The 11,593-nt window shown below is 43.6% G+C and overlaps 1 protein-coding gene across 1 annotated transcript; it reads right to left on the reverse strand.

The window, feature by feature from the left end:
• Nucleotides 1–6,978: 6,978 nt before the first annotated feature.
• On the reverse strand, nucleotides 6,979–9,737 carry mafaa (MAF bZIP transcription factor Aa). Its single transcript, XM_080506512.1, has one exon. The coding sequence runs from the start codon at nucleotides 8,931–8,933 to the stop codon at nucleotides 8,004–8,006; it is 930 nt and encodes a 309-aa protein (XP_080362638.1). The 5' UTR covers nucleotides 8,934–9,737; the 3' UTR covers nucleotides 6,979–8,003.
• Nucleotides 9,738–11,593: the final 1,856 nt, after the last annotated feature.

Consider the following 11,593-nt stretch of genomic DNA (forward strand, 5'->3'; position numbering starts at 1 on the left):
CACCTCTGCTGGGCGGAGTTACTCTACATAAAACTGCCTGAATGGCTCCTGGAAGCGTGCATTTTAAAACCACAATTCAGAAAATGTTTGGACTCTGTGTTACTGCCATTAAATACGTTGGTTATTTTCCTATAAGGACTCAAATATGATGCTTTCACTTACATCGTACAAAGCACACTGACTTTTTTTTTAGGACTCTTTTGGACCATTTTGCCTCGTTTCCACTTCACAGTATGTGCCGGTACGGTACGTTGTGTTACGGTACGGTACTTTGTGTTACGGTATGGTACAGTGTGTTATGGTACCTTGTGTTCCGGGACGGGTTTTTGTGAATTTCCACCAACAAAAATTGTGTATGGCACCAAAAGTACTCTACCCAACCGTTACCATTTTTCGTCACCCTTCCGTTGGAGTCCTGCCCTCCAGCGTTCCAACATTCGTGGTCAGCTCGTGGTTCAATACCCGCCCACTCAAAGCGTGCTCAAGGGTTCGGGAAATATTCAAAGAGAACGAAAGAATTAAATGAGCTGCATTTTATGAGTGTAATTTTCCCTAAAGTCTTGCATATTCAGGTTTTATGGCATCCTCTGTTTCACTTTAACCTTTCTTGTATCGTGACTTGAGCCAAATCAATGCTTTTTCATCACATATTGTTCGAACGCCCACGCTCACTTGTCCAGCTTCATGCTTCCAAAACCGAACACACGCTCATTAATTTTACCCTAATATCTCCTCCTCCTCCTCCACTTCCTCTCGTTCTCTCCCTCCTTTCAGCCTCTCCATCACTCTCCTCCTCTTCTAGCTTTTTGCTGACTCAGCGGAAACGTTGCGCGGTGTGACAGCCGTCACCTCGCTGAGAGTCACAGCGAGGGCTTAAACACACACACACACACACACACACACACGCACGCACACACACACACACACACACACACACACACACACACACACACACACACACACACACACACACAGATATCATCATGATGATACTGTGGGCTTTTCTTTCCATAAATCAGGGCAGAGTCCATCTGAGCTGCATGCGAGAAACAAAGCATCGGAGGGGGATAAAGAGAGAGGGATGAATGGATGGATGGATGGAGGGAGGTGCAGTGTGTCTCTGGCGTCTGGAGCTGCTGCTGCTGAGATTCAACACAGTCAGCGTCTCTTCGGCTCAGCTTACCTCCAGTACACACACCGACACACATCCCATAAACAGAGTCCAGACAAACACACTTTGAATCGCCGCCTTTTGTTTTAAAAAAAAAATATCAGGGACACACGTGTGAAAATATGTGCAAACATGGCAGCTATACGCACTTGTTTTGGTGAAGGAATACACATTTGACAACACATTACACCCTTTTCATTATGTCTTAATATCAATTCTTACACCGGATCTACTCACACGTCGAAGTCTGCATGAAAAGCAGTCACCTGGAATTGTGCTCCTCAACATTCCCGATCAGCTCCTTATTGTTTCCTTGATGTTTGTTCTTCACTGGCACCTCCTGAAAAATCAACAGAGATACTTTATGATGAAAGAAAGAAACCATACGACATCTGATTGAGGACTTAAAGGACAATACATGCAACATAATCTATAATCGTGGTGATGCAGTTGCTGAATTTCACATTCAAAGCTGTGCCTCAAACGACATGAAACAATAATGTAAAAATATAAAGATTTTTACATGTAGAATGAAACAGTGGCGACTACAAGGATTCAGAATCCTCCGCCAAACATTACTCCACGACCATAAACTAATATAAACCCAAATCCATGCAGCATCACCTCAACCCAGACGCTCAGATGCTGACGGTGGGTTACTTTATGCCACACACACTTCAGTACTAATAATTCCACCAACTCATATGTCATGTTTCTAAACATAAAACACTCGAATACCATGAAATTTAATAAATGCGAATCAAGAGGCTCATGGTCACGAATAAAAGCTGCACTACTTTGGAAAACGTGTAACGATTTAAAACACAAAAACAAAGAATAACTGATGATAGGATGTAACTGTTTAAAAACAATCGTTCTACCAACAATCAAAACAACGATATCAATAGATGCCATAGTTGAAGATAGATGAGACTGACAGGTGCTGCAAACAGAAGTCCAACACCAACCGAGTGCATTAATTAATACAAAAATCATTTCATCACTTCCCACTTAATATTGGACGTAAACAACACAACTAGTACAACAGTAAGTTATTTTTATGCTGAAATATCAAAAACAGACCGGGTTACAGTATGAATGCTACATATAAACCTAAACACAAACAACAATATTAAATATATAAATGGTAAAACCCTTACACATGTTATAAACCGTAAAAACAAACATTATTCAGAACTTGTAAACACACTAAAAGGTGAGTCCAAAAACTCTCTGAGCTCCATGAAAATACCAACACAAAGCAACGTCACCAACAACGTCTTTCAGATGGATTCAACGATCATTTTGTCTCCGTCAGAGAAAACGGGTCCAATAAGGTAATCCGATCTTAGGAAAGCTTTACGAATCACTGAACGACCTGAAGGCACTGAACTCTTTCTCACTCAGACATACGTCGTAGCACTAAACCTGTTACCTGTTTGGAAGACGACAGTATATTTGTGTAATTTATCAGAAATCTATCAGTCACGGGGTCCCGGAGGGGTCATTTACTGCATTACATGAGGTGTTCTACAATGAAAAGGAACACATTCTGCGTAGAGAGCTTGTGAGTGTTGACATCAGAGTTTCTCTCAGCATCAGAGAACAAACTACATTATGTGACGACATCCCAGTAAAATAAACGCTGAACAAATCTGTCCCAAAAATAAATAGAGATCACTGTCAGAGTCGACTCTATAAAGTTCCTGGGGATCCTCATTGATTTAAAATGTCTCAGTGATTATATAACAAAGAAAATGTCTAAATATGCTGCTTCGATTACAACTCTCCCACCAGAGTGCTTTTCCTCCGTTACGATCTTCCGAGACTCGCTGAGTAAATTCACCTTGACGTCGCTCACACAATGGACCACATTCTCCACCAACTCCACCAGGATCAGCATCATCTGTCTCTCCACCACTAACATGACGAATAAAAGGTAAAAGGTACCAGCTTATATATCGAGTCCAAACAACCACATTTTGAACGAGCTTCATAAGAAAAAATAAATAAATAAAAAATAAACTAAAATTGTCACATTCGGTCTCCCCTCTTCAAGAAAACAACGACTCCGAGTCGTGATTCTATTAGAAATCTCGTCTACGAGTGACTTGAATTAAGCTGGAAGGCTTAACCTGGTTTGTCTCGTGTCTTGTTGTTTGTCTGTTACCGCTGTGTTCAGAGGAATCTGCCCCTCACACTATATGAAAAGCTTGAGACAGCCTTTCACACGTCCACTTTATTTATTAATACTAAATTACAGTGAACTCTGGAAGCATGTAGCTCTACAGGTGAGTGTCATTATGCATTGATTTGGCACAATTCACAGCAAAGAGACGGCCTGAACAACGTGCTGTAGTCAAAGACGATATCTGAACAGGACGTGCAAGGCAACAGCAACAAAAGGCGACTCACTGGACTCTTTCACTCAACTATTCTGTTATGACATGCATCCCAATAGTAACATCTCTCAATGAAAGAGAGAGAGAGAGAGTTTTTCTTTCTCCCGGAGCAGATTTACTGCACTACATGTGTCTAAAATAAAGGCCCTGGTGAGACATGAGACCCCCCACAGAGGTCGTGCAAAGTAACTTAGCTTCTATTAAAAGTACATAAAACGCATGAAATAGTGCCTCTATACACAAACAGGGAAACTCACTTTACTGCTGTTTAAAATGATCACAGACCTTAAATACTATAAAGTATGTTCAATATTTCTTTCAGAGTAGTACCTTGAAACTGTATCAGTATTCAAGTAGTAATTTTCCGCTATACCAGTAAATTACCGGCGTTTCAAAGTAATGTAACTATAACTATAACTCAGTTTTTTAGTAAAGAAATTCCACTACTACTTAAAGCAGTAATTAGGGACTATAAATGTATTTAAATACCGATTTCCAGTAACTTGCACAAGACAGGAAGCACAGCTGGGGGTGGGGGGGGGGGGGGGGGGGTCACCTAAATAAACATAATCCAGAAGATAGAAAAGAAGTCCCGTGTTTGTATGTGAATTTCTATGAAAATAGCATTAGAAAACAAAAGTATTTCTCAAAACCTGAACACTTTAAAAACAGACTCTCCAAACTGAACCCAGATTCCTTAACGAAGTACTTTCTGAAGTAGAAACCGACCCATAAAGGTTCTTTAAAATCAAGCAGGGACTCCACATTTGGGTCTTTCGGGAGAATAAAATGCTTCTTCAAACCAGATCCACAGTGTTAAACTGACATAAGGACTGGTTGAAACACTTGGACTGATACATCTCCACCTGCTCCTTTTCTCATCAACCAAACGCTAAAATATAGTCACACTTTAATAATAATAATAAAAAAAAGACTGGACCTTTTGAATGACACCGAAATGATTTCAGGTACACGTGAACCAACTTGATTCCAGGATCTCTAAACTGAGCAGATACACGTTTCAATCGAGCTTGACGTTGAGACGATAATCTGTTTGAACACGTGGAAGTTTCATCTCTCTGACGCCTTCTGGGCGCGTGACAACGGTGACACATTTTGAAATCTTTTAAAAGTGAAGCTTACGTTACAAACATACATGAAACCTTCAGATTTGTTTTGAAATCAAGTTAATCCATCAGTAAATGAATAGATGAATGAAAACGTGCCAACAGGTTAAAGTGAGGCGGCGGGAGGCTGCGTCACTGAGAACCAACCGCCAACTTTCCAAAAACTGACCTCCAAGGTGTGTGGTGTGGAGGCTCACGCGCGCACACGCACGAGCGACGATGCGCGCTTGAAGTGACGCCGGTGTCACATTAGCAACAACCCGGTGGAGGATGCGGTCTGCCGCGCCGCATCCACCCCGAGGCACACCGTGCGCACGCATACGCGCGCTCACACACACAAGAAGTAGTGTATGGGAAGAAAACGCTTCCTTACCTCGGAGGTCTGGAGGTCTGGAGGTCTGGAGGTCTGGAGGTCTGGGGGTCTGGGGGTCTGGAGGTCTGGAGGAGGCAGGCCGCCCGCTTCATCCATCTGTTACCGCGTAACGGCGCGCCCCAGGCCCGCTGTCAGGCGCTCAGAGTCCGGACGGTGGAGGAGGAGGAGCTCCCCTCCTCGTCTGGAAGTGGTGGGCTGTGGTCCAGCGGGTCAGAGCAGGCCTTCTGCCCCCGACATGGTGAGCTGCACACCGGATAAACCGGAGTCAGCGTCCCGATAAGAAAACGTGTGCAGCGCTGTACCGAATAACACTGAATCGAATTAAAATCCAATTGACAATAATGATTAGAGTAATGCGTATAATAATAATAATAATAATACAAAAACTGTCATTTTTTACAAAAACGATCATCGATAATAGATCAAAATTATTTGGCCTTTTTGTTACATTCTATTACGTTTTCTTCTCAAATCATTCTATAGTTTTTTCTATAAACGTTTGTTTTTAAATTGAAATATTTATTTTCTAATAGTAATAACTTAATGACAATAAATCAAATAACGACGACGTTTTTCTATTCTTGTTTCTATTCTCGTTTCTTTTTTTCCACAGGACTTGAAGCTGCAGTGAATCTGAGTTGGCCTAAAAAATATTTCCTCAATAAATAATTTATAATCTTCCTTTTTATACCCTTTTTTTCTGAAATAAAACCTCCGCTACACCAGTCTTTGACAGATTTGGGACAGAACTTTTTATTAAACATTATGAAAACAACAACTTTTGTAAGGATTTTTTTTCCACTTGTTGACACGTCAGGACATCGAATAAATATAGAAATTATATGTACAGATATACATTTACAGCACTGTGCAGAAGTTGTTTTTTCACTATTTAGAGCAGCTCATCAAAATATTTTTTTTTTATTACTGTTATCGGCAATTACTCAAATTTAAAATGAGATCGACTTGAGAATTTCGTTTCTCGGGTCAATTTTGCAAACTCTTTTCGATAAATTAGTCGCAAAGATATTAAATGTGTGGTTTTCGATTTGAGAAATTAGGAACACTCAAAAAAATGTAATTTTTTTTGCAGAGATACTTAAATAGTGTTAAAAACGTTGATTTTGTTCAGCTTTCTCGAGGAGTTTTGGCCCTAATGAGAGCATTTCCAGACGCTGCTTCTGCACGCTTCTGCACAATATTGCACATATATCTAGGCTGCAGAAATCACACGAGTTCTGGTTGACAGAATAATGCACCGAGTTGCATCTACCAATCAAGCAGAGACGATTAAGACATCGGGCTGCAGAAGAAAACACAGCAAGGCCCGAGAAGGAAAATCCGGTCTATAAATATTTTAGGTTTAAAAAAAAAAAAAAAGGACAGACAGAAAGGAACAAAATTGAGAAAAAAAAATTAAACCTTTTAATTTAATCATTAGGTTGGTGCATAGAGTTTTAGCAGCGAATGCAGGATTCCTCAAATTTACATCCAGTTTTTATTTTGACGCATCAAAGGTCCTATGAGTAGAAAACAACGTGTCCAGTTTGACCTTTTCTTAGTGCATTATAGGCTCGCCTTTGACTTCACACGGGTTCAGTATGGAGGAGGATACCATAGACGATTTGCATGCTGTAACATACAAACAATTGTATTAAGACGTTTCGAATAATCCAAGCAACAAAAGCAGGTTGTTTTTTCTTTTTTCTTTTTTAAGAAAGAGGGAGACAGAGAGAGAAGGTAAAATAACACAGTTAACCCATTTCTCTACACATTATGTACACGTGGAAATAAATACAGTCTAAAATCTGGCTCAGATAATCTCTTTTTTGTCGTTTTTCATTTTCATTTTAAAACAATAGAAAACTTGATTGAAAATATTTAAAGACGCATCCATTGTTCGCAGTAAGCAGATTTGGTTTGCATTTTTGTCCTTACACCTTTTCGGATGGGGTGAAAGTGGGTGGAGGAGAGAGAGAGAGAGAGGGGGGGGGGGGTATTTTAGTGGCTTTTTGCATACCCAGGCCTGTACTGATGGCAGAGAAGGAGGAGGCAGGAGAAGGTGTCATGGGTCATGCTTTCCATACATGTGGAAGGATTGGAGATGACTGGAGGGTTACCATACATGTCCTGCATGCAGGGTCGCAAATAGGGACGGGGAACTATTAGAACTTGCATTATTGAAAAGTCTCTGCATCACAAACCCCCTCGCTCGTTCTCTCTCTCTCTCTTTCTCTCTCTCTCTCTCTCTCACACACACACACACACACACAAACACACAGTCTTTTTGAGATTCCCTGGTGCGTAAAGAGAGGTGGTGTATTGCTTCTTCTGCTTCGACTCTTCTTTTTATATTTTTTTTAACAAAAAACATCATGTTTGCCACAGCTTTAAGACAAATTTGTCTCTCCCTCTGATTTAAGACAGTCACATGTCAAATGTCATTTACAGCTTGATTTCCAGGTCCCGGGCATCTTGTTGAAGTCACAGCAGCATGGGCCGATTTAAAAGTTCCTTGCACAGTCTCATCAATCTGTCTGAGGGTCAGTCAGTGGGCGTTGCACAGACGTGCGTAAAAGTGTGCCACAACATATCCCAGGGGTCCCTTAAACGAAGTGGCACGTGCAGGTGGTTCAGTAAGACATGTCCATGTTCTGTTGCGCCAGTGGAAAGAAAGAAAGAAAAAAAAAAGATCTGCAGGGTAAGTGATCCCATGTGCCCAACTGACAGGCTGCAGAAGTTTAGACTAAACACATTTAAGACTGAAGATGCGCGCGCAGAGGAGCCCGCAAGAGTTTGTTTCTGTCGAGAAAATAACTGTAAACAAAACACAAACGCAAAATACAGCTTCATGTGACAGGGGTGTTTGGGGGGGAGGAGGAGGGGGGGGGGGATGCCAGTCTGAGTCTATGTTACAAATGGACAGTCTCTCACATGAAGAACTCGGCCTGTTTCCCGGATGGATCTCTCGCGCTCGCAGGTCCACCGGCATTGTAGGTCCGGCTGGCCAGCTTCTCGTACTTCTCCTTGTAAAGATCTCGCTCCTTGGCCAGGCGAGCCACGTCCTGCTTCAGTTGCTCCACTTGGCTCTGCAAGGTGCACTTCTCGGTCTCCAGCATGTGCCTCTGCTGCACGCGCTTGAAGCGGCAGGACTGTGCGTAGCCCCGGTTCTTCAGGGTGCGCCTCTTCTGCTTCAGACGGATCACCTCCTCCTTGCTGAAGCCGCGCAGCTGCCGGTTGAGCTCCCGCACCGTCATGCTCACCAGCTGCTCGTCCGAGAAGCGGTCCTCCAGGCGGGCGTGGTGGCCGTGGTGGTGGTGGTGGTGGTGGTGATGCGCCTGGTGGTGGTGCGCCGCCGAGGCCGCCGACAAATCCTCCCCGGCGTACTGCTGCCCGCGGAAGCCCTCGTAGGCCTGGTGGTGGTGGTGGTGATGGTGCGCGTTGCCGATGAGGGCCTCCACCGCGTCCTCCGGGGTCAGGTTGAGTGCCTCCGGGTTGATGTGGTGCTGGTAGCTGGGGATCCAGTACAGGTCCTCCAGCTGCGGCTTGCCTGCGTTGTTGTGATTGTTGTTGCCGCTGCTGTTGTTGCTGCTGCCGCTGCTGTTGACGCCGTTGGCGAGGCCCTGGTTGGGCTGCGCGCCCGGGCTCGGGGCGCAGAAGCTGGGCGAGGAAGGCACGGAGGAGCAGGGTGTGCTGATCGGGGTGGAGGAGAGGGAGCCGGACGGGAGACGGTGGCAGTAGCGGTCGGCCTCTGGCGGCTCCTTCTTGACCTCAAACTTCATCAGGTCGAAGTCGTTGACGTACTCGATGGCCAGAGGGCTGTTGGGCAGCTCTGCGCTCATGGCAAGGTCGGTGGCCATGTCAGTCCATGCGACGACTCCTGCCCTCACAGCCAAACCGACGGCGGGCAGCCCTCCCGGATACAGATTTCGAAGAGGAATCAAAGCCCGTACGGTGTATATATAGACACACGCACACGCCCGGTGCGTGGGGGGCTACTGCAGCCGGGTCGGCGGGTGGGTGGAGAAACTTATTAAGGCTGCACGTCCCTAAGACAGCTTCTATATATAGTGGCGTGAATATACGTATGCATGTAAATGAACTTGTACACCTGCCAGTTTGCCTCCGCTCGCTGCTCTTGTTGACAACTTATCCCAGGTCAAATGCGCGCTTTAATACCAGGAGCCCCCCGGGGCGCTTGAAACTCGAGCCCGGTGAATTTGGAGACACCAACCTGTCTTGTCCTCGCTTCACCTCTGCAGCCCGCTCGCCTCCGTGTGATTTACTGTCCCCGGTTCTGCTCGATCAAGTAACGCTGAACAGATTTCGTCTCTTTCGCCTCTTGTGCGTTATAAATATTTTCCAAGCATCCTTCTTCGCCTCTTGCTATTTACGACGTGATCGCGAGGTCCCACATTTGTGCGTGACGAAGTCACTGCAGCATGGCCCGGATTAAAAGTTTCTTGCACAATTTCGCCAAGCTGCGCGTGGGACAGTCGGTTGAAGCTGGGTGCGTGCGTGCGTGCGTGCGTAAAAAGTGTGCCAAAAGAAAAAAAAAAAAAGAAGGAAAGAAACAGTCCAAGGGGTCCCAAAGAAGATGCACGTGCAGATGTTGTCAAAGTTCATAAAAAGTGGAACTGAACGGTCCCTTGTGTTGCTGGCCAGTCCAGGTATTTCATTCAGACAGCCTCTACTCAGGCTCAGCTGTGGTATCAGGAATTTTACACCAAAAAAAAAAAAAAAAAGTGTCAAATTCCGTTCGTTGATTTGGTTTGTTTGTTTTGTTTCTTGGCTCTAATAGCCCTAACTCTGCCTCCAGCAGCTCAGCAGTGCAAAGCACGCAGTGTCACTGAGAGGCTGGAAGGCAATCTGCACTTATATAAAGACCGGGAGTCCCCCGGACGCCCCGACCCTCCCACACTGAGGTGTGACGGGCCAATGGGAGGAGATCACAACCGGTGTGTTTGCGTCGTCCCCCCCCCTCCTCCATAGAAAAAAAAGGAGACTGTACAGTGTGGCCAGTCGAAGAGAACCGAAGGAAGGAGGGAGAAGAGAGAGAGAGAGAGAGAGAGAGAGAGAGAGAGAGAGAGAGAGAGAGAGAGAGAGAGAGAGAGAGAGAGAGAGAGAGAGAGAGAGAGAGAGAGAGAGAGAGAGAGAGAGAGAGAGAGAGAGAGCGAGCGAGATCTGAGCGCAGGAGAGAACAGGTGCAGCAGATCCCCCCTCTAGTGACCGGGCGATGGCAACTGCACGGTGGCGGAGCGCAGTAAGATGACTTCTCCGGTGGTTTCTCGGAGGAAAAATGTTTACTTGGAACAGAGAAGCACTTCCTCGGGGGTCACTTACGTAAAGAGGCACGCGCGTTACACTGGGAATAAGTATTTACGCGCCGTTTACGCAAATCAACGTGCACAAAAATTTACTTTTTTGTGAAGGTTTCCTAACGGCAGAGTGAAATGGAACATTCTGAAGACCTGTTTTCTTGTGCTTAATTACTTTACTAGCAATTGAAGACCAGTATATGATTACCGTTTTAGTTACTGCTTTAACTAGTGATGGGGTGCTTTTCATTACTATTATAGACGCTTAAACATTTGTAACTAGCATTTGTTACTTTCCAAATACATTTTTAATTCGTAAATTGTTCCTTATTGCCTTATCGATCTTATTGCCTTTTGAGTTAAACTAACAAAATAATAAACATCGTTTTATGAGATCATAATATTACAATCCCAGACACGATCACTGTAACCGGTTTTCGATTTGCTTTTACATTGCATATATGTGGGCTAAAATATTAAGTTTTTAAAAGCTTTGGGTATTGATTTGGGATTTTACGCTGCAATTTTGGCAGTTATGGTGAAACTTTTTCCTCATCATCGCTCCAGTCGCAAAGAAAAATCATTCTTCCTGCACTCTGACTACAAATACAAACTGATAATTTGAGAGAGAGAGAGAGGGGAAACATCTGACCAATCGACGTATTTAAAGTAACTAAGTAACTATGACGAGTAATGACGAGTAACTATGACTATAAGAACGAGTAATTGAGTGCTAATTGTCAGTGAAGGCATTCTTCTGCTACTAAATGTAACTGTACTTATAACTGGGATAAAGTACTGACTTTCATCAATTAGTAACTTCACTACTATATAAACTGCTGACTTCAGGTATTAAACTTAAACCAAATATTCAAACAAATCCACTAATTTAAGAAGTACTTTAATTGTAATGAAGTACCAATTTCTTTTCGGTACTAAAGTAACTCCCCTTCTATTCAAAGGTGCAAATAGTAACAATTACTGTGTTCAAGTTCTAAGTTTTGCTCCACTTCTTCTCAAACAGTATTTAGAGTACGAGAGTACGTTTTAAGTTTCTTTGAAGAAGTACTAACTGTAATCAAGTACTGATTTGCAGCAGCGAGTAGAATAAAAACTATAAGTACTAAGTTATAGTAACCACTATTAAAGTATATATATTGTTTTGGAGCAGTGGCTTATATAGATAACTATATTTAACTGGT

This window comes from Blennius ocellaris, assembly GCF_963422515.1.
Source record: "Blennius ocellaris genome assembly, chromosome: 12".
Lineage (NCBI taxonomy): Eukaryota > Metazoa > Chordata > Actinopteri > Blenniiformes > Blenniidae > Blennius > Blennius ocellaris.